Source organism: Larus michahellis, chromosome 16 (assembly GCF_964199755.1).
Source record: "Larus michahellis chromosome 16, bLarMic1.1, whole genome shotgun sequence".
NCBI lineage: Eukaryota > Metazoa > Chordata > Aves > Charadriiformes > Laridae > Larus > Larus michahellis.
Genome location: NC_133911.1, coordinates 4,765,702 through 4,791,460, shown reverse-complemented (window position 1 = coordinate 4,791,460; position 25,759 = coordinate 4,765,702). Strand labels below are relative to the sequence as shown.

Below are 25,759 nucleotides of genomic sequence, written 5' to 3'. Positions count from 1 at the left end.
AAGAAACCTTTTTCATTTTCTGGCAGCCATTACATGCTGCCAGTACAAAAACATTTTTTCCCTAACAGTCCTTTCCCAAGCTCAAAAATGGATTTCCCCCCAGCCACTGTCATTCAATTATCACCTCAGGAAATGCATAGATATAACTGATGATCCCTTTAAAACATCCTGCGGTATTCCACTCCTCCCATCTTTCATTTTTCTTCTCGCTCCAGTCATTAAATGTAACATTGCCGATGTATATTTTATAGGGTGACCCTGACGGCTGTCGCTTTGAGGATGTGCAGAGATAATAAGATTGTGCATGTAATGAAGGGCAGATAAATAGAAAAATGTTTACGGGATGGAGGGTGGTAGTTTTAACTGCTTTATGGCTTGCTTCTCTCTCACATACACACCCACGTGAACCACCACCGATACCTTTGCTTTAAATAGTGAGAATGTGATGTATTATGGGCATAGAGAAAGAGCTCATTGTGATGTAGCCAGTAGCAGTGAAACGGGTTTTTGTCCCGCACCTGAACTCTAGCAATATGCAACCAGTAAACTTAATTATTGAGCTGGTGCAAAAAGAAAGCGCAGTTAAAGGGGTGGTGTATTGGTGCTTGGCACCTTCATTGAGAAAATCCTGTTCCTTGTTTTGTGCTGCTAAATTTTTGAAGTCAACAGAATTGATAGAAAAGCGTACGTGAAGGGGGAAAGACGTGATCCAGGACTATGGTGAGCTCTGCTCTGAAAGCTTTTCTCCATACCTTGTGTTTAATTTGTCTGGGTATTTATCCCACTCCCCTTTTTGTCCTGATGCGTGAGCTCCAATATTGAGAACTTCTAGTTAACAAGAGGCCGGCAGTGAGCGATGTTGCAGGAAACAGCTGGGAACCCCAGGACTTTGATGTGGGCTGTAAAATGGAATGACAGAATTGCTGGCTCAAGAAAATAGGAGCTTCTCCCGTCTTTGCAAACGCATTTCATCTCTGCTCTTCAGAACTACGCCGTGCTTAGTTCACCTGGTCCATGTGGTTTTTTTTAGAGGTAGCTACGCTTTGGGCATCAAGATGTAAGTGAAAAGGGAAAAAGGGTGAATGTGTGTATTTGCCAGGGAGAACACGTGGATGTTGAGCAGTGGGTTGGAAGGACCCTGCAATGCATGCTGGCCTTGAGCCCCAGTGGGAGTAGAGATGCCCCGGCTCCACAGGGGCTGAATCCCATTCTGCGGGGTCTGTCCGCATGAGGCGGTTCGTGCCCTGTGCCAGCTGGAGACATCCCACTGGTACTGGAGAACTGGGCTCTGCTGGAACGGGAGAGCCCTCTGCGCTGCCGGCTGGGCAGCCGTGCCCGGGCAGGAGCTGGTGGAGGCGTGCAGGAGGACAAGAGGGAGGGGGTAAACTTGGGGGGGAGGAACCAAAGTTAAATGATCGGAGTTAAAAGTGGTCAGGCCAATCAGGATTTCTCACCTCAGAAATTTTGATCGTGTAAGTTGCGAAGGAGAGCTGAGTAGAAAATAAATCCTTGACAAATGTGTGTAAGGCAAGCAGGTCCTTAACTGTCTCACTATTTTGGTAACCTCTTAATTGACGAGGCGCCAGAGATCCCTGTGGGGCGTACCTGGTGACACTGGCAGTGGTTACGCGGTCCTGGAGAGCTGGAACTGACACTACTAGAGATAGGCTCTAATAATTAATAATGGATGCAGCCAACAGTCTGTGAGTTCCTACGGGGATTAGGAACTCTGTTGATTAACAAAGAGGAGTCTCTGGAGGAAGAAGCCTTAATTACAAAAGCTTTCTTTTCATTCTGGCATGACGTACAGCTGGAGAGAGGGTCAGCAGCTTTTAACTGTGGCAGAGGCTTAAAACAATGCGCTAGCTTGCTGTGTGTTTGTTTCTGCAGAACTGTTAAAGCTGGTACTTAAATCCCTAAAAAAGAAAATAAAATCTTTTATTTTTTTCTTTAAAAAACAATTGTTTGCATAGAGCAGATAGCGGGGGTAAGATAATGCTTATTATCTTCCTGCCAGTATATGCAACCTTAATTACAAACACTGGAAAAGGTTAGCAAATGAACCGCGTGAAAATTTTGAGTTAGATGTGGCACAAAGACGTGTTACTGGCCTTTTTTTTTTCAGGCTCCGGACAATAACGTTTAGATTTCTCTGTGGTTTGCTAAAACCATAAATCAAGTGGTAGGGATGAGACAGGAATATCCAATTGAAAGAAAAGGCAGCTTGTATTGAGGGCAAAAGGAAGGCTGAGCTGTTGAGGACCAGTCGGCCGGGTCTGCGCTGAAGGAGGCTGGCTGAGCCTGCCCAGTGGGACTGGTTTTGAATTACGAAGGAATTGTAGAGCCTGGCTGTCGCTGGTGGAGCTGTTCCCGTCCTCTGGGGTTAATCACTACAGTTGTGCTGCTCACACAGGATCGATCCTGGCCAATTTACGAATGTTTTGTCCCTTTGTTTTCTATATGCTGTAAAACTTAAAGGATGTGCTGAGACTTAATTTGTAAATACTTCATTGACTTCGTCATCAGATGGCAGATGCTGGGTGTTATGGCTGAGTGTTACTGCAGATAAATGTTTGTTTCAAATGAGCGATTATTTACATCCTATCCTGTTCATTTCTTTCCTCTTCCCACTTCACAGTCCCTGTTCACTGACTCTTTTCTATTAGTGATTCTGTTACATTTTGTGTCTCTGGCCACGTCCAGTTCCGCTGCGTCATTTTGTTGTAAGAGTTGGGTTTAGTTTGCGCTCGCCCGTTATGTTGATTTTTTTAAAATCACCTGTGAAGGAGGGCAAATACATTCTCTTACGAGAATTACAAGAGTGATCTGTGTGTTTAGGTAACATGAAAAATGAAATTATTTCAGTCTTTTCACTGCTTGAGGAACTTTGAAGTGAAATGTGCAGCTCCCAGAGTTGTTTGAGCACTGCCGGGAGCGATGCTGTTCTCTGGCCTGTTGTCTCCTGGACCGTGTCAGCTACCTGAACAAAAGCATCGTTTGTAGGAGATGAAGCTCGCTCTTCCTCTGGGCTGTAGGGGACTAGGCAGGGTAGCAGTGCTCATTTAGCAGAAACAATTAGAAAGCATAAAGCTGTATCCGATTGCAGGTTTTTTCCACAGCAAAATGAAATCCAGAAAATACAGATGGAGCCTCGGCTGGGTTCCCAGGAAATTCTGTGACTGTTCCTGGATTGGGGGTGAACTGACAACACAAAAAATGAGGGAGTTCGCCTGGGTTTCTTATACACCTGTTTCCTCTTTTGAATCTCCCTTGGCCAGCCTTTTTTGCCAGGAGTTTCAAATAAAAGTCGAAACCAACTAGCTTACCTTGCTCTTTGTGGAACAAGGGAACAGAGAATTAGGAGAGCCAATCTTCTCCTAAAATTGTAGGTAGAGTTCTTAGCAGAGATCAGGGAGAGACGAATGTATTGCCATCCAAAAGATAACGAATGGCTACAGGAACTGCTAGATAAACTGCCTAGACAACTGAGAGACCTGCAGGATATTCCTTAGAGGGCATCCCACAATTTTTGATGTGTTTTTTTGTAGTGTTAGTAAAGTATTGCTTGGCTTTTTAAAAGCCTCTCTTAAAATTTCAGTAATGTTTTGGATTATGCAGTATTCCTGTGCACCCAAGGTGGACATTAATCAGCGCTACTGAATAAGCTGCTGAGACTTATTGCTTAATTAGAACGTATGCAAACCTATTTGTCATAGTTGGCAGAGGCGTGTAGACCAGGCTTAAAATTGTAAAAATGCCTAGGTTCAGCTCTTCGGAGCTGCGCACAGCTGTTCTTTCTCTTCCCTGCTGCATTTTTTCAATAGTTCAACTTGTTTAGACCAAGACAATAGTTGGGAACTTTCTCTCCCTGGATGTAGCCGTGCCATGCTCTCCGCTCACTGTCCGTCTCCACCTTGCCGTGGTGGGCTGCGCTGCTCAGCCCGTCAGAGGACTTGCCCCGTGATCGTGCATGGTCGAACCCTTTGCATGCGTTTGCGCCTCTTGTGTTAGCAACTATTAGGTATGGAGATATGCGTGATACCTTCAATTTTGCCTCCCAGTCTAACAGTGCATGGCAATATTCTGGGTGGTTCGATGAAGGTGTTTCAGGAGGCAACCTGTGTGTTGCAGTCCACCTTCTTGGCGCGCCCCTTGGCATGCCGGCGTTTGAGCAGATGTCGTAACCCAGGCTGTTCAAGCCCGGGGATTGAGTGGAGGAGGGAGGAGGCGCTGGAGACGGTGGGTTTTTACCACAGGACTTTAGTAACAGTGAGCATTAGCTAAATTGAGTTGACTTAATAAAATCTTGATGCATTCCAGAAAGATTGTGAATTCATTAAGACCGCAGCTGGACAATCTGTTCCCCTCTGCTCTGCCATGACTAGCTTATAGCCATTGAAGAGAGTTGTCATTTACTTTTTCGGTTTAATTACTGTAAAGCTATTCCCCTCCCCCGTGACTTTGTTTTTTTCCCTGGCAGAGCTAGGCTCTGGGGAAATTAAACAGCAATTATTATGTTTGCTCACTCTGTTATACCATAACAGATACTTGAAGGTAGGTTGATGTGTTTGTGTGATTGGCTTCCACAGGAGCAGCCTCTGCTGCAGCAGGGCTGTCAAAACCTCTCAAATCCAGAAATGCATACACAGTGTTAATCCGTTGTTTACCTAAGGCAAGACTAAACACAAACATGGGGCACAGCTTGTGTTGTGTATTTTACATTTGAAAACTACTGATAAGAAGTGAGAAACCAGGGCATGCAGCGCTTGGTTTGTTCGGGGTATGGCAGAGTTCCTTCAGCCTGCCCCGGGGTTTGGTGGTGTGGCTTGGAGAGTTGGGCGAGCTGCAGAAAAACAGGGGTGAGAGCAAGGGGAGTGGTAAGAGAAAGGTGCCGCATGCGAAGAAAGCAGTCTAATAAATAGAGATGGCCTGGGATGGGCTGGGGAGGATGCGGGCGTTGGGCACTCGGAGACTCATGTGGCAGCTCAGCCTCCAGAGCTGAACTGCAGAGAAAGTCTCGCTGCCACTTGATCCTGCGGGAGGGGACCTGAACCATTTCTTTCTCTTTAAAAATAATCCCTAGAACAGAGCTAAAAGGAGATGAAGCGTGACTTTTTTCTATGTACCTACAACGTGGGGTGAAATGGCATTGGCAGAAAACGGGAAGAGATTTGAGGAGTTGGGAGCTGCAGATGTATTTCAGAATTGATGAAAGCTGAGCCATGGTTTTTAGTGGAGAAGATATCCCCTCGGTCTTGTGAAACTTCAGGAGTGGGAAAGTAGATGTTCTGGAGGAAAGGTGGCATTAAAAGCCTGAATAATGCTTCTCATTTTGCTTTATATGTGTTTGATAAATTGCTTGGGATGGTTATTCAGAAGTTAATGTAGAAAAATGGAGTTATGTTTGCAGAAAAGAGAGGTGGCGTTATATCAAGTGCAGGTGAGGCTCCTACCGTGAGCAACGAAGGAGATTGTGAGAGAAATGAATCTTCTCCCCACGCTGATGGAAAAAGCTTTTCCTTGATGGATTTGATCTGGGAAGGGGCTAATAGCATCTCTCTTGGATGTGACACAGTACAGGAATTAGAGCTGCTCATTTGAGGGGTGGTGTTGGAGTAGACTTGTGGGTCGCTTTATTGGGACTGCCTTTCTAATATTGGATTTACTGGTAATTGATAAAAATGGACAACTGTGCCAGCAACATCGGTATCTGGGGGTCTGAGAGATGAGGTGGGTTTCAGGGATGGGAGGCAGCCCATGAACAGTTCTGGAGAAAGAAGCAGCGACTTGGACATGGAAACCCTTCCTGCTGGACAGTTGACTGTGTTGCCACCGAACATCTGGAACGTTGTGACTGCTCTGATTCATTAGGCTGGGAGCTTTGCTGAAGAATGGCTTTGCGTGTGCTATGAGGGATGGCTTCATTGAACGCTCATGTTTCTCATTTGCGTATGTGTTACGGGACATCCATGTATGTGCAGCCGTATAAAATCTTGCTACTTGACGTCCAAAGTCATGATAAGCTGAATGTAAATCAGTTTGTCATGCGTCGCTGGAGTTCACGTTTTGTTGTGAGGCTTTGCAGTGGTTGTTAATGCCAGCTTTATTAGTGGTCCCAGAGCTTGGTTAAGCAGGAACGTGTTATTGGGTGTGGGGAAGAGAAGAGGGTGACAGAAGCAGGCGGACAGTGCTTATTGCAAAAGGAGATGGGCTCCTCTGAATGTCAGGTGGTCTGTGCGCTTTGGGCCGCTGAACTGGAGTAGAGAGTGGTGAACACGGTCACTGTTTCAAGCAGCAGGTTCAGCCCTGCCTGAACTTGGCTTGCAAACCTTGACTTTCCCTTCCCCCATCAGCCAGAGACCTCACCGCAGGCAGTAGTTGCTTCAGGGGTCTCACCCCTTCCTTAGAATCATAGAATCTTCATGGTTGGAAAGGACCTTTGAGATCATCGAGTCCAACCATACACACACACACAAAAAAAACCCCCTACAATCTCTGCCACTAGAGCATGCCCTGAAGTGCCACATCTAGACATTTCTTAAATACCTCTAGGGATGGTGACTCAAACCCCTCCCTGGGCAGGCTGTTCCAGTGCCTGACCACTCTTTCAGTGAAGTAATTCTTCCTAATATCTAATCTAAACCTCCCCTGCTGCAACTTCAGACCATTTCCTCTGGTCCTGTCATTATTCACCTGGGAGGAGGCCAACCCCCACCTCTCTCCAACCTCCTTCCAGGTAGTTGTAGAGGGCAATGAGGTCTCCCCTCAGCCTCCTCTTCTCCAAGCTAACCATGCCCAGCTCCCTCAGCCTCTCCTCATATGACCTGGGTCTCCTTAATTTATCTCTGAAATTTGGAGATGAGGGGGATGTTGCTCTTAAGTTGAACGAGTATAATGATGCAATGAAGGATGATTCTATTTTACACGCTATTTTAGTGCGTGTGTTGCTAGCAATAGCCAGTTCCTGGCACAAAAAGCTTCAAAGGAGACATGGGATGTATTTGCAGGTTGTTAGGTTAGGGCTGTTCCCCCGGGTGTAGACCTGCTACCCAGAAAATCAGGTGGAGAGCAGCTGCTCTCAGCCCTCCCGCAGCGAACAGGCACCCGAGAGCCAGGGTCCGTCATGCTGTTCCCAATTACAGCACGGAGATGTAGGATGTGTTGACCGCGAGACCTTGCGGTGAGGTGAGATCGCCAGGAACAAGATGATCATTACAGGCCATTCATGTCGGCAGCGTTTATGCTTTTCTGTTTGCTTGCAAGCAAAAGCAGCAGCTAATTTGCAAGGCTGCCTTTTGTAAAAGGGCCCTTTGATCAATGCTTGCCTGTGTTAATGTTGCAGTAGGCTATTGATTTCTGCAACAGCTTTTGTTCCCTGAATTTATGTGCGATGGGTTTCGGCGGCGCACACTATGCATGTTTGATTAAAGTTCATTTGACTTCACTTGCAGGGAAGCTGGAAGCTGTTTTTACTCCCTGTTTGTAGAACCAAAGCTTTCCTGACTTATTCCTTTGTGCTCAAGCTTCTGCCACCCCTGCAGTCACCGCTGTATGCTGTTTCTAATCCTTCCAGCCTCACTCCACTCCAGCATTTAATCCCTTAGGTAGAAAATACAACATTAGATAGCCAGGCAGCTAATAAGATCCGGCATGGAATTTTTTGGTGTAGTACATGCCTAACCTTGTGTCTGTATATAACATCAACATTCTTGGGGTGTGCTTCCTCTCTGACGTTTATTTCTCCGCCTTTGTCAGAAGGTTGAGTCATGTACTGAGTCATGTAGCCGTGCAGTCTGCCGGTGAATGTGAAGTACAGAATATTCTCTAGGCCTTTCATATACTCAGATTTCATAGATGGGGTAAAACAAGTTGTTGAATAAACTTCTGCGTCATCTTTATCTGCACGCGGTTGTGACTGCAGTGTTGGGAGGGTCTCAGGAAGAAAAGCTTTATCATCATGAAGTTAGTATTTTTTATAAATATACACCATATCTTTTTTTTAAGTTTGGTTTATGATGTAGTGCATGTGTTAAACTTCCCTTGGGACCTGATGGGTTTGCGATGTGTAAATAGAGCTCAAATAGGTTCTCATTTCCCATTTTATGATGGGAGGAAAACAGATTGGTTCGCACTCTGCTGTTGCCATATGTCAGAGGACACATTAATTCACTGACATAAAGCCATGGGATTTACTGACTTGTTTCTTGGTGCTGACACCTCAGATTTGATATAAATGAATTTATAGGTAAAATGTGGCTGGTTTCATTTGCAGGAGACTTTCTCCCTCCGAAAAGCATTGCATATGCTTTTCTGCAGAGCTCCGTCCGCCTGCTGGCACAGGGCATGGCCTGGGTTTGACAAACAGTTGTGCTGGATGGACTTTGAGCCCGCTTAATGGACTCGGAGTAAAATGGTATTTCTAAAGCAAACACAGGCAGTTGGACGTGCAGCAGCAGAGCAGGGTGCTGGCTGTCAGAACTCGGACGTAGCTTGAACGCTCAGCACCAGCCTGCACTCCTTTTAGTTTTAGATTCTTTTCAGGAAAGAGAGAGAGATTTTATTTTTTTTTTTTTTTTTTTTAGTATGGCATTTGTCCTTCAGATTCAACAGTTGTGGGTAACGATTAATTTTGCCCACTTAATCCTTCCTCCTCCTAATTCAGTATCACTCTGAATCCAGTCTGCTGGAATATTGTTGAGGTCTGTGGTGGAGATCAGAAGCAGCAATCCCAGTCTGCAGCAGTGCCGATTAAAAATGCACCTCTTCTGCCTGTCGCCAGAAATCAAAGTTGTGGTTTTGTTGTTTTTCTGGTGTTTCTATTTTTAAATTACGCATCGGTAAAATTCCTAAGTGTCTTAAATGTCAGCAGTTAATGCCTAGAACAACATCCTCCTTTTGTCTTCCCAGTGTTTCGGTGGTACAGATGTTAGTTGGGGCTGTAATTGCTTGTTGAGGCCCTTGGGAGAGTTTGGATTAAGGGTGTGTCTTTATTAGTGTTAACTTGAGTGATCTGCCCCCAGTGCCGGCTGCAGGATTTCCCCCCAGAGGGAGCAGGCTGAGGTTATGTTATTTGATCACATAAAATGCAGTTCAAAGAAACCCTTTCTGTGGGCAATTCAGGTATGTTTGTTCTGATGTTGATTTTTCAAGAGGCTGGTTAGAACTTCTCGGTTTTTCTCTTGCAACTTGAAAGAAACAACACCTTTTACCTTAGAGGCAGACAAAGTCGCCAGGAAATGATGGGGTTTCAAAGCAAGAGAAAAGAGATTAAAACCACATGCTGTTCTTTAGTTCGGCATTACATCCGCTAGTTTGAATGGCAGCTGCTCCAGTTTTTGAATGTAAGCCAGATTTGTGATGCTGTGAAATTATCACTCATTTCTCTAGGTGTGCTTTTTTAACTGCTTAATTAATTTAGATATGGGCATATAGATTCAAATTAAAACACGATTTACTGTAGCAGGGTTTAATTATGGCTATAGACGTCTTGTTGAACACGTTTTTATTCTAACTTTCAGCTTCTTAAACAGGCGTAGTGAAAAATATCGACGCAGAATGTAGGTTGACGAAATGGCAGTGTCTGTCTGAATTGATCCCTGTTCTTTCTGTAAACCCCAGAGACTTCTTAGCAGTTATCAGTTATTTGTTCTGACAGCTCACTGAAAGGTAGTACCTGTCCGGATGCAGTGTCTCCGGAGGCATGGAGAGGATGCTGATGGCAAGGCAGGGGCACCCGCTTCTGCGTGGCTGAGAGCAGCAGTGCCAGCAGCGTCCGGGCGGGGGCCGGATACGAACTGCCCGACCTCTTTTCTCTTCTAGGAGAGGAGTGAGAAGGCATTTATTTATTCCTGTTCCTCCCCTGCAAAAGCAAACAAAAAATAATGAGGGTTTTTTTTCCTGTCCTAGCTAAAGAATTCTTTTGTCCGTCTGAAAATATGTCATGGAGCTTCCTACAAAAATACATGTGCACGCATAGAGAGAGCAAAAGGGAGGAAAAAAGCTGACGAGTCAGATTTGCATGCCCCTCTAACATACTCCTTCTGTATTTGCAGGGAGAACTAATCACCTTCTATTACTATTGGAAGAAAACCCCTGAAGCAGCAAGTTCTCGAGCCCACCGTAGGCATCGAAGACAGGCTGTGTTTCGGAGAATTAAAACTCGAACTGCTTCCACTCCAGTCAACACTCCCTCCAGGCCCCCCTCCAGTGAATTCTGTAAGTGGAAGCTAAAAGCAATGCATTTATCTTTGTTTAGATGCAGGGAGCAACAGTAATGTAATGGTGCTGTACCTTCAAGCGAATGAAGCAAGGAAATGGAGTTCAGGCAGTTGCCCTCTCCTGTTCCTATACCATTATGCTGGAATGTGGTAGGCGTCTTTGATCACCAAGTGCTTTGTGCAGTTCTTAAACATAAAAGCATCCTGTAAGGACAGAAACATTGCCTTGGTACTGAATTTTCCTGCTCTTTTCTGGGTTTTGTGTTGTGTTTTCTCCAGGCTTATTACAGTACTGGGAATTAGAAAAGGCAAAAAAGTGCCAATGCGAAAACTTCCATCCCTTTGGAAGGAAGTCCCTTTCATCCTTACTTGGTGACCCATACCTTCTGCTTGATCTCACTGTGCCGCAGCCAGCGCTGTTGTCTCTTAATGCACCTTGGAAGAACTTTGGCTGTGACTGAAGCAGAAGTGTCTAAACAAAAAATAATTGCCCAAACCAGGGAAATATACTGCATTCCAAAGGGTTTTGATTAGTCATGTCCATATGGATATATAAACTTTTATCCGTATGTAAAAGGCTTATGTTACCCTGTGAGTTTGAAGTCTTTCTGTGGACTAAACCCAGCACAGTTCACATGCCTTCTAAAGAAAAGGCACTATGTGGAAGGCAGAAATCGTCAGAATCTTAGTAACATGGGGGAGGTAGAGGATGTGGTGAGCAGGCAGGGTAGAGAATTCTGGAGAGGGTATTAGTGAGGTGGTAAGAAAGGGCTATTAACAACTTCTTGCTGAAATTGGTAGGATTTATTGCTGATTTCTGTGTGCACAAGAATTGAGGATCTTGACTCTACGGCTCAATCCAAGATGCTCAGCAATTCAGAGCGCATGTGGCTGGAAGGAGCCATCCATGTGGATCCGACTTCAGGAAGAGAAGAAAAATCAATTTAGTAAAAGAAAGCAAGTTCTAGCCTGGTGTCAATTTTGCAGTCAGGGTTTAAACACCTGCAAGAGTTAATGTAGAAATTATGGGAGTGCTAGCAGCTACTGTTATTAAATGGGACCCTGTTTTAATTTGAAGGGTAATGAGTTCGTGACAGATGCTAATGGCAAGTACTGTAGAATCCCTCCCTCTCTATAACCTGCACGTATTACAAAATATCCTCTTGGAACCTTTAGAAAAACAGTATTCTTGCGTCAAGGACTTCTTTTCTAATTAAAGATGTGACCAAAAGAAGCCACAGGGCTTTCTGCTTGTGACAAATTACAGACCTGTTACGTTGTGAATTTATAGTGGTGGTGCTAGAAAAACGCAGTACTGCCAATAAGAAAGGGTTTACCTCGGAGTTGTTTCAGAAGATGAGGTAAGATACAGTTTTTGTGATCTGCGGATTTTCAGTGGTTTAGATGGGGCTTTTTAGCTCACAGGCTTGTAATGGGCTAACATGCTATATACTGCTTGCTGCAAAGGAAAAACGACCCTTTCTGTATTCTCCACATCTTCAAAATGTGACATTTTTGAAATGTAAGTTTGCCGTGGGTTAAAGCCCTCAAGGAGGCTTGCGGTAAGGATTGGAAAGCAGATAGTAACCTTGTAGTACCTCTCATCCAAAAGAATCACAACATGTTTTTCAAACAGGTACGTCATATGTAAGCATTGCTTCGTCCACCCACAAAACACATCTGGCTCTGGGGTTAAACGTAGCCACTGTCCAGCAGCAGAACAGCGGTTCCCATCTGGTTTAGAAGATGAAGTCTAGAAACAAAAACCAGAAAAGCCACCATAGTATCTGCCCACGGAATCTAGTAAAGTAGGATTTAGGTATAGAATACTTTATTTTAAATTCTACCAGGTTCTAAAGAATAAACCTCCTTTCTCTGGAGAATTGTGCTTGTGGAGCACAGCCTCTCTAACTAAGCACAAACAGTATTTGAAAGACAACTTAATTGGAAAACTACCATGTACCAAATCAAAAGTTCTGTGAATTGTATCACTTGGCATGTTCCTGGAATCCTCCTTTAATCTGTAGGCTTAGTTTGCAAAATTGGAAATAATGGCCATCCAAGGCAAGGTGGGTTATAGGAAGTCACAAAATTTATGCAAGAACTATTATCGATGGTTATTTTGGACAAGCAGGAGGAAATAGAAAATACTGCTGAGTTTTTGCTTTTCCATTTTCCTCTTCTTCCCTTGTTCTTTACTTATTCAGTGGACTTGAGCTCGGCCAGCGAAGATGACTTTGACAGCGAGGACAGTGAACAGGAACTGAAGGGCTACGCCTGCCGTCACTGCTTCACAACCAGTACGCACCTGCTCCCTCGCTGTATTTCTCTCCTTTCTGCTGCTGCCTATTTCATGCGAGTTCATTCAGGCACGAGCAGTTCGTGTGCACGTCCGGCTGGTCAACAAAATGTGGGGTTGAGTCAGCTAAAATATACAGCGTTCCTAGCAGAGTTAATTGTGCTTTGCCATTGCAAATTAATAGCGCGGTGACAAAGGAGAATCCCGAGAGATAGACATTTATACAGGAAAAAAACCCTACGTAATCCGTAATCTATATAATCAATTTGTGATAGAGCAAATGGATATTGGACTGTGACTGTCACACACAAAACTTCTTTACGCTGCACCAGATCTCCTCTGCAGCAGCCCCCTTCCTCAAGGTTGTCTGATATTCGGGCATACGCGTGTCATGGAAGCGTGAGCCCCAAAATAGGGAAGGGAAGGAAAGGAGAAGTTCGTAGCTGACTTCACTTTAAGAAACCACAGCTTCGAAAAATAATAGCTGCCTGTTAGCTCCCAGGTAGAGCAAATAAGGCTTCTCTCTTTGTTTTCAAAGCTGTAGTTGCGTAAGTAAACGAATAGTTTGTAAACTGAAATTGAAGATGTGCACTGGAACACAGACTAAGCCTGGAATGGGACAAAGTTTTCCAGAAATTTCTCCAACTTTGTTGCCCGTAGAAAAGCAGCTACTTTTCTAGTTGTTGAGCGCTTTTTTTAATAATGCAATGTGTTTGTGCTGAGTATCTGGTACGCTGCGTATTTCTAAGCTGTTGCTTTTCCTGCCCCAAGCCTCCAAGGACTGGCACCACGGCGGTCGAGAAAACATTTTATTGTGCACTGATTGTCGCATTCACTTCAAAAAATACGGAGAGCTGCCACCCATTGAGAAGCCTGTAGACCCTCCACCCTTTATGTTTAAGCCTGTCAAAGAGGAAGATGATGGACTCAGTGGAAAGCATAGCATGAGGACAAGGCGGAGTCGGGGCTCGGTAGGCTTAACACTCTTGCATTGCAGCTTCTTCTCTAAAGAGGAGGCGTTGTCTGGAAAAAGGTAGTCAAACGTTGAAAATTACGCTTTTTCCTTCTTGCTTGTTTGCCGTGGTACATGCCTGCTGCTGCCGCTTTTGTCTGTGTGAGACTTGCTGAAGTTGAAGCTTTCTTTGGAAATGAGCTGTAATGTCTCTTCTGCAAGTTCTAGTAAAACTTGTAATTTCCATGTTTTTAATGACTGGCAGTGGGCTGTCATCATAAGGGGGCATTTGACCAGTGTATCGTTACAGATTTTGAACTAGTATATATCTTTCTTTCAGCTGGATCTGTCAGAGGTAAGCCCTTGGGCTTATTTTAAAGGAAGAGTTCTAAAAAATTAAATGTTATTTATGTGATCTCCTCGTATTACTGGAGTTAAAAAATCTCTTCCCTGCAGAAAAGTGTAGTTTGCTCCTGTGGTCAGTGTGCCCTGTCGCAGAGTTTTTACTCGGGGTGAGATGCCGGGAGCCTGACTGGGCCCAAGTGACTTGTGAGAACTCTGACAGCAGCTCCAGTTAATTTATGTTTGCTTTGGGTTTTGGCTGATAGAAAGCAGCAGATACATTTCTTTTCCTTGCCCTCTCCTTGCTGTCTTTTTGATCATGATGATATGATCATTGCTTCTAAACAATCTTGGGCGGCTACGCTGTCAGGTGAGATTGGCGTTGTTGTTCTTGTGGTAGCCACTCACCAAAAAAGCCGCCAAACTGGGAGGGAAACAGCATTAATTACTGAAATATACTCTACTGTGGATCCTGATGGCATAGCAGGAGCACATTGAAACTGGGGTTTTAGAAACTGGTCTCGACTGCTTGAATGCCAACAGGTAGACAATTTTTTTTTTTTAATGGAACGTGAGGGTCCTATCCTACCTCATTCGCTCTGTGTGTACACACGCTTGCAAACGTGCGTGCACGCGTTTTATGACGTAAATCTAGCATGCAAACAGCAGCAGCTTTGGAACATCTTTCTAATCTTGTCATTTCTAGCAGATGCTACTAAATAAAATAATCGTCACTTAATGTTTTTGAGCAGGCAAATTAAGGATTTGTCTCCTTTTAAGTCCAGAAAAAATTGTAACAATGCTAGATGCTCTTGGTTTTTCATTTTTAAAGCTCTTAGGCATAGATGGAGCGCTCCTGCTCTGCTGTAAGACAGAAAACAGTAAAGAGGTTGGACAAATGCTGACTTTGATACGCTTTTGTTTCTGTTAAACAAATAGATGTCTACACTACGTAGTGGTCGTAAAAAGCAGCCAGCCAGCCCTGATGGTAGAGCCTCACCCATTAATGAAGACATCCGTTCCAGTGGCCGCAACTCTCCTAGCGCTGCCAGCACCTCCAGTAATGACAGCAAAGCAGATTCAGTGAAGAAGTCTACCAAGGTAACATTTTCCCACTCTTCTTTTGTGTTAGGACTGGACACCTGAGGCCTCTTCAGTCAGCAAAATGAGATGCAGATTCTAGGGGGCCAGGGAATCTCTCGGTGACCTAGAAATTCCTACTTGTGTGGATAAGCAAAAAATTTAATGGTGCATCTGACTGATGCTTTGTTCCTGTACATAAGGATGCGTCGTGATAGAAACCATTAAAGTATCCCCACATAACCTCACTGCTCTTATGATAAATTAATCCTTCAATTTCGGATGCAAATGCAAGCATTAGGCTCGTGGACGTAATACAGATCAGAAATGCTATATCTGAGACAAGTAGACGGTTTTGAGGATTTTTTTTAAGCAGTACTTAATCTTTGTTTACAAAGGAATATGAATATGTAGTAATTTAGACTACTTCTGTTCCTGTATGTATATTTGCTTGATTTTTCAGAGCAAGCTGACAGTTTAGTCTGTTTAAATGAGTAAGCGCCTTTCCAAGAGAGTACTGAAGAAAAAAAGCCAGATGAAGTGGGAAGGCTTGTCATTAAGCAGTGTAAATTGAAAAGTAGCAAGTTAAATATTTTTCTTAAAAAAACCAAGTCAAAACAGAAGTATGGAGCAAGTTTTCACATGCTAGAACTGAGAACTTAGCAAAATTTGAAGTTAGGGTAGGTAATTATGTGACATATAAAGCTGTCCCAGGCCATGAAAGAAGGTAGTAATCTTGTAATAGCCACTTGCTGTTAGCCCTATATTTGAGGGGGTATAAAAATATCCCTCTCAGAGTATCAGGAGTAAACCAAGACTTTCATGTAGTAGAAAGAGGCTTATCTTGTGCCTGTCTGCTGCAGAAATTCTTGCTCCATCCTCTGTTAACAACTGGTGTTGGTCTCCATTAGAAGAGTATCCTGGGCCAGTTGATCCGGTGTGAGTTCCTGATGGACTTGATTCTGCACAGCTGAAGACAACTGCTCTGTTTAAACTAATCCTTCACTTTCAAAGCTCGAAACCACATCTGCCTGACGATGAATGCTTTACTTGACATTCCTTTTTCTACCTTGACGTTTACTAGCTTGTGTCAGAAACGTGTGCAGGCGTTGTGTGCAAACTGCCCCTTGGGTTTCTGTCTGCAGAAGTAAAATTGTTTGGGGTTCTGTCTTACATTTGCCCTCCTCTGTCTTAAATTTGAGTGGCTGGAGCATTATGTAGGTGCATGTCTTCCGGGAGCTGCTCCTGGCAGGTGGTGAATACAGCAGCAGCTCCAGAACAGGTTCCTCTGCAAGCTGTAATTGGACAGAGGGGCAGATGCGTGTTGGATTGTTGTTAAATACCGACTATCTCGACTTCTGATCAGTTCTCCTGCTACACGGGAACTCTTCTCATTCATTTGTATAAAATATGGTACTACTGGCATATGCCCAGTTTACTTTTGCATTTATATCACTGGTAACTGTTGTGTTCTGCTTCATTTGTGGCAGAAGATAAAAGAAGAGGTATCTTCTCCTCTCAAGAACTCCAAGAGGCAGAGGGAAAAAGCGGCTTCTGACACAGAGGAGCCTGACAGGTCCAATGCCAAAAAATCCAAAACTCAAGTGAGTCCCACAGAGGAATATTTTCACTTAAGGGAATAGTTTGAGAGTGGGAGGGGGTGCAAACCCGGTAACAAACCAAAAACATGAAATCAATTTAAGCCACAGCAAATTGTAACCGAATCTGCGGCTGGAAAGCAACCCATATTATAATGTGTTCCTTCTGTTGAAAAACAGTGGAATTATATAGTGTAAGTCCAGAAGTCCTTTTTTTTGATGTTCTAATATAAATTATCAATCAAATAGGAGTGTACTTGGATTATTTTCCACTCCCCTTCCGTCCAATTTTTGTGTAATTGAAATTTGTTTTTTCCTCCTCTGTGGCAAGTTAGAAGACCACCACCGACGTTCTCTTAATTTAATGGTATCAAAGCTCAATTTAAATACTTTCCAGATGTCTTTCAGCTCCGTGTACCTGACCAGGTTCACTCTGCACAGGATTTGGGAATTTTGGCACTGAGCTTTCCATATTACAGAACCACAGAATGGATGAGGTTGGGAGTGACCTAGGGGTCATCTAGTTCACCCCCTCTGCTGAAGCAGGGCCACCTAGGGCTGACTGCCTAGAACCACGTCCGGATGGCTTTTGAATATCCTCCAAAGATGGAGAGTCCGCAGTCTCTCGGGGCAACCTGTTCCATTGCTTGCTCACCCTCATAGTGAAAAAGCATTTTGTTAGGTTGAGCCAGAACCTCATGTATGTCAATGTGTGCCCATTGCCACGGGCTCCGTGGTCTTTGCACCCTCCTTTTGCTGTTTTAAGCCCTGTGAGGTTCAAAGGGTGCTACTCGCACTTGTGTTTGCACGGCATGTGTAACAGGTTGCATCCTGTGGCATGCCGATAATGTTCTTTGTGCAGTTTTCTCGTGCACAGTGGTTACGCTTCCCCCTCTCCCTGCAGGAGATCAGCAGGCCAAATTCTCCCTCAGAGGGCGAGGGTGAAGGCGAGAGCTCTGACAGCCGCAGCGTCAATGACGAAGGCAGCAGTGATCCCAAGGACATTGACCAGGATAACCGGAGCACGTCACCCAGCATCCCTAGCCCTCAAGACAATGAGAGCGACTCGGATTCATCTGCTCAACAGCAAGTGCTGCAGGCACAGCCCCAAGTGCTTCAGGCACAGAGCGGTTCTGGCCAGGCTCCTCCTCCCACGCCACCTATATCAGCCCAGTTACCAGCATCGCTGCCAGCAGCGTCAAGTGCTGCTTCAGCTCCGCCACAGGTCTCGCCATCGGCATCCCAGCCCCCCAGCCAGCCCCAGGCCCCCGCGCCGCCGCCTCCTCACTCGCACATACAGCAGGCCCCTGCTTTGCACCCGCAGAGGCTCCCGTCTCCTCACCCGCCCCTGCAGCCTTTGAGTGTGTCGCAGAGCCAGCCGACCCCCGCCTCTTCACAGCCCCACTCGCAGCCTCCGCTCCACAGTCAGGCCCAGCCCGCCCCTCACAGCCTGCAGGCTCAGCCCCTCCTGCCTCATCCTGTACCTTCCCAGCCATTTTCCCTCCCCACTCAGTCATCTCAGTCTCAGGTTCCCCTTCAGACACAAGCACCATCTCATTCTCACTCCGCTCTCCAGGTTCAGGTAACGCAGCCTGTCCTGCCAACTGCAACCTCGCTGCAGCAGGCTCAGCCTCCACGGGAGCAGCCCCTGCCCCCTGCGCCCATGGCCATGCCTCATATCAAACCTCCCCCTACTACCCCAATCCCTCAGCTCCCCACTGCTCCATCCCACAAGCACCCTCCTCATCTCTCTGGCCCATCTCCATTCTCAATGAACTCCAACTTGCCTCCACCACCTGCTTTAAAACCTCTGAGCTCCCTCTCAACTCATCATCCTCCATCTGCACACCCTCCTCCTCTGCAGCTGATGCCTCAAAGCCAGCCGCTGCAGTCTTCGCAAGCGCAGCCTCCTGTACTGACGCAGAGTCAGAGCCTTCCCCCACCTGCTAATCACCCCCCATCTGGACTCCATCAGGTATCCTCCCAGCCCCCCTTTTCTCAGCATCCATTTGTCCCAGGAGGTCCACCTTCCATCACCCCTCCTTCTTGCCCCTCCACTTCCACGCCGCCCACTGTGCCTGGCATTCCACTTCAGACTTCCATCTCCACGTCAGCAGCTTCTAGTGGAAACGTGCCAGTGGTGACAGCCTGCACGCTACCACCTATTCAGATCAAAGAAGAAGTCCCAGATGAAGCTGAGGAACCAGAAAGCCCTCCCCCTCCACCCAGAAGTCCATCACCAGAACCTACCGTGGTGGATACACCAAGTCATGCTAGTCAATCAGCCAGGTATGGAGGTTGCCAGCAGTGCTTCCTTAATGTGCTCTGTTTTTCTGTGTAGCAGGGGTACTCCCAAAAGCCGAGAAACGAGCTCCTGTGGGAGCTGAGTGTATTTCACACGTGCATCTTGTCGGCCTCTCTTTCTAGCATGATTTTGCTCTGTTTTTCTGGGAAGGTGCTGTTTCAGCCAGTGAATTCAGACAGGGCATTACGGCTTGTAATTGTGAGAGGGGTTTTATACTCTGCTTGTCTGTGGACTAACGTAGTACAATTAATTTTCTCATGGCTTTCAGGGAAGCTGGTGGTGCTATTGTATAAGCGTAGAGTAATACTTTTTCTTTTTTTGACATCCAGCTCTTAAATCCCAGACTCCTGCATCTATACCCAGGCTAAGCTCTTTCTGTTTTATTTCTTTCAGGTTCTATAAGCACCTGGACCGTGGCTACAATTCATGCTCAAGAGCAGACTTATACTTCATGCCTCTGGCAGGATCAAAACTGGCCAAGAAGAGAGAAGAGGCCATTGAAAAGGCCAAAAGAGAAGCAGAACAGAAAGCCAGAGAAGAGAGGGAAAGAGAAAAAGAAAAAGAGAAGGAGAGAGAGAGGGAGCGGGAGCGTGAAAGAGAAGCAGAAAGAGCTGCGGTAGGTTGATTTGTAGCTAAGAGCTGTTTAAGGGAGTTGGTGTGGTAGGATCTGACCTGGATGGTGACTACAGAATGCAAATCCCCGCAATCGCTTTAAGGCATGTGCAATCAGGTATTTGTGAATATGGCAGCCTTGTGTATTAAGTGAAAGCCAACCAGCTACGAGCACCTCCTGGCCTGCCCGTGACTTTCTTCTCTTTAAAGGAAATGGAGAGTTTTTACTCCTGGTCTGTTTCTGATGTGCTGCAGCCCAAGCAGCTGGGGATAACTAGGCCAAGTATTTACGTTTACTTGCAGTAGAAAAGCACTCTGCAGAAATAGTGAATGCCTTTGCCTTGTACTACTGCGCAGGTGCAAGAGTGCTGTCTGCTAGAAAAAGGGGATCTGAAGGCCTTTAAATTTGAAGTAAACTTAAAGGCACGTAGTAGCTCTCTTCATGTGGAGACCCAAACTTCAGCCTTGCTATAAAGACCCAACACAACTAATCCATTTTTGTGTGGCCTGCCGGAAAGGAATGGTTACTTACTTCTGGGCCCACAGAATTGGTATGTTGGTAATACATTATTGATGCTGAAGAAGAAGGTGCTAAAGTCTTCCTATTCCATAGTGCATTTCAGAGATCTGAATCACAGCTATGTGCTTCTGTAGAATTATAAAAGTAAGGATATAGTATCTGTCCATTAAGGGATGTGTCATGTATGGGGACTTTGCTTTATTTTGGGAACAGGAATCCTTAGGCAATTGTGTGGGTAAACTGTGCTTACTGCCCTCCCCAGAAGTGCTGTGCTGCCCTCGTGCGGGAGGGGAGAGCAGGATGCAAAGTCCTGATGCGAAAGGAGTGGGATTTGTTGTGTTGCACATCATGGAGATGAGTTTCCTTGGGTTTAGTAAGTTTTAGGGTACAGATGAGCCTGTAGAGGAGAGGAAGAACACCCTGCAAATGGGACTGATAGTCTGTGGTGACAGGCACCAGCCAGCTGTTGACCATAGCGGTGACATGTACCAACTAGTTGAACTAAAATTCTCTTCCCCCTTTCCGTGCAGCAGAAGGTATCCAGCTCCTCCCATGAAGGCCGTCTTGGAGAGTCTCAGCTCAGTGGGCCAGCACATATGAGACCTTCATTCGAACCTCCCCCAACAACCATTGCTGCTGTACCACCTTATATTGGTCCAGATACACCTGCTTTACGAACACTGAGTGAATACGCCCGTCCTCATGTCATGTCGCCAACAAACCGTAATCATCCTTTCTTTGTCCCCCTGAACCCCACTGATCCACTTCTGGCCTACCACATGCCTGGCCTCTACAATGTGGATCCCACCATTCGGGAACGAGAGCTGCGAGAGCGGGAAATCCGGGAGCGAGAAATTCGGGAAAGGGAGTTGAGAGAGAGGATGAAACCTGGCTTTGAGGTGAAGCCCCCAGAGCTAGATGCGCTTCACCCAGCTACTAACCCCATGGAGCATTTTGCCAGGCATGGTGCACTGACTATTCCCCCAACAGCAGGACCTCACCCATTTGCTTCCTTCCATCCGGGCTTGAACCCCCTTGAAAGAGAGAGACTTGCACTGGCAGGCCCGCAGTTACGGCCTGAAATGAGCTACCCTGACAGACTGGCAGCAGAGAGAATACACGCTGAGCGGATGGCATCGCTGACAAACGACCCGTTGGCACGGCTCCAGATGTTCAACGTCACGCCTCACCATCACCAACATTCACACATACACTCGCATTTACACCTACATCAACAGGATCCCTTACATCAAGGTGAGCCCAGGGAAATGGGAATGGGGTAGGCGGTTTCCTAGGGAGCCTCTCCCATGAGCTGTTAGCAGCAGTCTGCCCAAAACAAGGCAGAATGTGACTCTGGAATTCAACTGGCAAAATCCCTGTTTTGTCGTATACGATGTGACGTCTATACTGTCTAAAGTTGCAATAACTGAAATGCGAATGACTATTTTTTGGGAGGGTGGACCAGTAACAGTGCTAAAGCAAATGATGGTAACAGTACAGCAGTCTTCATTGAGACTGCACGCCATCGCTGTAGAAGGTTTGCGGTTTTGTTTATGTAAAGCGCTGGAGTCCTAGAGCACCACCTTACAGTGGTGTCTGGTGTACAGGTGGAGACTCCAGTGGGTGAAGGGAATTCACTGGGAGATGTTATGGAACTGGTAACACTGCTAATGGCTGTTACATTACGAGTAAAGGAGCTGAAGCTGGTGTTTCCATATAGGAGCTGGGAAAAAAAATTAGGAGAGAAGAACTTCATGCCTTTAGCCGTTTGACATGCCGACCATCTGGCTTTAGTTGAGCTGAAATTCTCTGTCAAGTCTCACTAAGAACGGTCTAAATGTAGGGTTGGCATCTTTTTAGCTACAGTGTTTTCTTGTATGGAATTTTTTTCTCCAAGTATTTAATGGTCTGAAAAATGAATTGATGCCTTGCTCATTTCTAAAGCAAGCGACATGGTTACTCCTCTAGAAGTCTGGAACCTGAAGTCTGGAAGATGAGCCACTAAAATTTTTCTGATTTTCTTGTGGGAGACTGGAAAGATCATAGCAAGCAAGGCACCAGGTGCAGTAGCTGCTAAGTAAGGGAAAAAAAAAAAGTCCAAGTACTTAAAGTGCAGCTTCTGGTGCAGCTGGCTGCAAACGTAGTATTTGTGCAAGCAAATACAGCCTACTTCGCCTTGGAGCAACGTGCTTTAAATGTAGCTGGGATGTCTGCTTTTGGAGTTTGGAAGGAATTTGAGTGCTGTGGCAGAAGCCAAATTGTGTGTAACAAGGAAATCAGCAGAGTCCTGTGAGACTGTTAAGGGGCGAGGGATTACAGGTAGGAGATGATAGTGCTGAATATCAGCATCCCTAAAGCTGTCAGCATGGACGTTGGTTGATGCTGACTGCAGCCGAGACTGGTGCAGTTTGAGGCAGGCTTGCATACCCCACTGATACCAGGAGAAATCTGTCATAGATTGTGTCTATACAGGGATTCTCTTGCCAGGTAAGGCACTTACCACTCTGCGCAGGTAAGTCTCGATACTCCCCAGTTATTTGTTGCGGACAAAAATATGGCTAGTACATTCTCACTCTGAGCGAGAGACTGGTACAGACAAAGCCAAGTCAATTCATTGTCAAGTAAGTCACTCACCTCTATTTGGAAGTAATTTGGCTTTAATTTTGGATGCCAGGTTAAAATACAGTTAGAGGCTCTTGAGTGTCAGCTTTTGGCCTATCGAGTAGTATTGTTAAAGTCAGAAGGATGCTGAAGTGCTTCTGTAATAAATGTCACTACTGATCCTTCAATTTTATGTGTGTAGAGGGGAAACAGGAGAGAGTTTCGGGGAAAATTTTTCTAAATGTTGACCATCTTTCTTGTTTTTCCTATTGCTTGGTGGATTTCTTTTTCTTGTAGAAATTGGAAGCCCTGGGTTGTTGTTTTAAGACTGGTAAGCAGATGTCACTTGAAGATAGAAAAGTGGATTTCAAATTGGATGGAGCTATGCTCCTGGTAATTACATGCCAGTTGGGCCAAATGCTGATCCAGCTCAAGTCTAACAGGGCTTTTGATCTCCCAACAGTGAGCGATGCTTCCCAAAGCAGTTGATTGCTTGCTTTCTTTCCTTCTTTTAAAGGTTCAGCAGGACCTGTTCATCCACTGGTGGATCCTTTAGCAGCTGGACCCCATTTGGCACGTTTTCCCTACCCGCCTGGGACCATCCCCAACCCATTGCTCGGACAGCCACCTCATGAGCATGAAATGCTCCGACATCCAGTCTTTGGTGAGAGCATTTTATGGTCCTCTACGAAGATTGTCTCTCGACCTGAACAGTCACCTTCTGGGTCTTAGCATTTCCTGGGAGGGGAATTGGTGGAGTTGGGCTGTAACTTGGGTTACAGCCAAGGGTTGGTTGGTTTGTTTTTGTTTTTTTTAAAAATATAAATAAAAGCCCTTCATAGGACAACTCTCTGCAGAGCTCATAGCGAACAAGTGTCTAAAAATGGGCAACTCTCTCTTAGGTACTCCTTATCCACGAGATCTGCCTGGTGCCATTCCACCTCCTATGTCAGCAGCCCACCAACTGCAGGCCATGCATGCCCAGTCAGCAGAGCTGCAAAGACTGGCAATGGAGCAGCAGTGGTTACACGGGCATCCTCACATGCATGGTGGTCATCTACCGAGTCAGGAAGATTATTACAGGTGAGAGGTGCAGTGAGGGCTTTTGGAGACTCAGGGGTGCTACAGCTTCCTTCTTCTTTCTCCACATTATGTCTTTTTTCTTATGAATTACTGCCTTTCTTACTGTGTGGTGAGTTACTGTCCTGATACAGTAATGGAAGATGGTCAAGCTATACTAAAACCTAATTTGGGCCTAGATGATGGGGCAGATTGGAAGCTAGGTCCCAGTTACTGGCACAGGATGTAGAATAGTTGAGTCTTACATTGCAGAATTACCTCTGATTGGGGTTTTTTAGTGTGATCCTACGATTGCTGCTTCCACATCTCTCTTCCTTGAGAACAGCGGAGGAAGGTGGGTAAAAGCTTTATGAATGAAAAGAGGGGAGGAATTCAATAAATCTTAAGAAATTACTAAAGGCAATAGGAAGTCGAAATGTATGACTAATACAGATCCTGCATACCAGCTGAGAATGCCTAGATGAGTCATGTGAGATTTTTCTCCCCAGAATGCTATATGGTGTTGATAGTAAAGTGGTTCTCTTCTCAGCCCACCTTACGCGGGCTACCTTATTTCCTGTTTGGCAATGACCACTGACAATATGTCAGCCAAGAAGAAAAAGCCACCAGCGCCTAGCAAGGGTCATTCTGCATGTCTGGGTAGCAGGGATATACAGGAAGCAGCATATTAAATACCTGCCTTGCACTGCTTTACTCTGATGTTTCAGTCCTCGCTTCTGCTACGCAGAATTGCCCTCTGGCCTTGTGCCACGGGGGCAGCCAGTCTGCCTGAAGCCGACTGTCATATCTGCAACTGCAGATAAAGCTGAAGGTTGATGAGCTGGCACGAGTGATCTTGCTCACATGTAAGGAGCGCTTCAGTGGCAAAAGGTCATCGCTTCCTCCCGCCGCAGACAGTGTTATCACTGCTGTTCCAACGGCGCTCATTTTTGTGCTGAGAGCTCACGAGTCCTTATTGCAACCTCTGGTCCCTTCAGGGCACCCGGGTGAGGTGAGCAGAAAGGCAAGCTATCTCTGAAGTGTCATGACACCTCCTTCGCTTTGTTAAAATGAGTTTTCTTTCTCTTTCAGTCGACTGAAGAAAGAAGGCGACAAACAGTTGTAATAAATTATTTATTTGTAATGCTGGCTATGGAAACCCCAGTCCTTGGGAAGGAGTGGAACATTTTTACATACAATAAGAGCTACAAAAGGAAAAGAATATCTTATAAAGATTTCTTTATATATTTAAAACAGAAACAACCACCCAACAAGTAGAGACTTATCAGCATAGTGTTCATTTGTAGAGAAGATTTCTCAAGACTGGTGTGGGTCTCCCTGCATGACAACGTATTCAGAAGCCTATTGAAAATACAGGACTGTGTGGAATATTCAGAGAACTTCCTGCAATCTTGTTTTTTTTTTTTTTCTTACTAGTTTGTTTTGAGTAGGTGCTAGAATCAGGTTCACAACACAAGTCACTGTGCGTGAAGAGACACTCAATGCATCTATAGCTATTTTAAAAAAAACAAGGATTGCAAGTAGGTGACATAACAAGCTCTGAATCCAAGTGCTATAATAATAAAAATCTACTTTTATTTTAATACATTGTAGGAAATCTTCATAATTTTAAAGAGAGCTCAGTTCTGCAGCATGGCTTTTTAAGTCTGTAAATAACTTTTTTGGGTAGAGGGGAGAAACAAAACAAAACAAAACTCCAGAAACATTTATCTTGATTTTCAGTAACATCACAAATTGTGAATTCCTACCTGGTATTGACAGAATACAGAGTTGATTTTTTAATAAAAAAAAAATATATATAATTATCCCTTTAATTAAAGGGAGTGATGGGTATCAATAATTTCAAATGGGTAAAAGCTTGAAATTTGGTTTGATATCAACAATAAGCATTAAAGGGAGTTGCAGGGATAATGTTGCAAATGACTGTTTCTGTTCTTGGTTTTTTGGTTTGTTTGGGTTTGTTGGGTTTTTTTGTTAGTGTTACATCTCTCTGTTCTGCAGATGATTTCTGTTGAGTTGGGTTTCTCAGCAGTACAGGTGTCCCTTGGAACTAGCTTACCCTTTTGATGCCTACTTTGAGGGTTGATTTTCAGCGTGGCCATAATGCACTTCTTTCCTATTACCTTTTGAAACTTAATCTAACTACATTGGGT

The 25,759-nt window shown here is 45.1% G+C and overlaps 1 protein-coding gene across 5 annotated transcripts in view; it reads left to right on the top strand.

The window, feature by feature from the left end:
* Positions 1-25,386, top strand: part of RERE (arginine-glutamic acid dipeptide repeats) — a 241,109-nt gene extending 215,723 nt beyond the window's left edge. For 3 of the 5 annotated variants that reach the window (XM_074609416.1, XM_074609417.1, XM_074609420.1), the window contains 11 exons: positions 10,053-10,215; positions 12,425-12,517; positions 13,288-13,487; positions 14,750-14,911; positions 16,381-16,494; positions 17,393-18,777; positions 19,187-19,409; positions 20,456-21,179; positions 23,044-23,190; positions 23,429-23,609; positions 24,678-25,386. In XM_074609416.1, coding sequence (XP_074465517.1) covers positions 10,053-10,215; positions 12,425-12,517; positions 13,288-13,487; positions 14,750-14,911; positions 16,381-16,494; positions 17,393-18,777; positions 19,187-19,409; positions 20,456-21,179; positions 23,044-23,190; positions 23,429-23,609; positions 24,678-24,711 — 3,426 coding nt within the window. In that variant the 3' untranslated portion in view covers positions 24,712-25,386. The remainder of the gene's footprint in view (positions 1-10,052; positions 10,216-12,424; positions 12,518-13,287; positions 13,488-14,749; positions 14,912-16,380; positions 16,495-17,392; positions 18,778-19,186; positions 19,410-20,455; positions 21,180-23,043; positions 23,191-23,428; positions 23,610-24,677) is intronic. The other 2 variants (XM_074609419.1, XM_074609418.1) reach the window with 2 other exon arrangements.
* Positions 25,387-25,759: the final 373 nt, after the last annotated feature.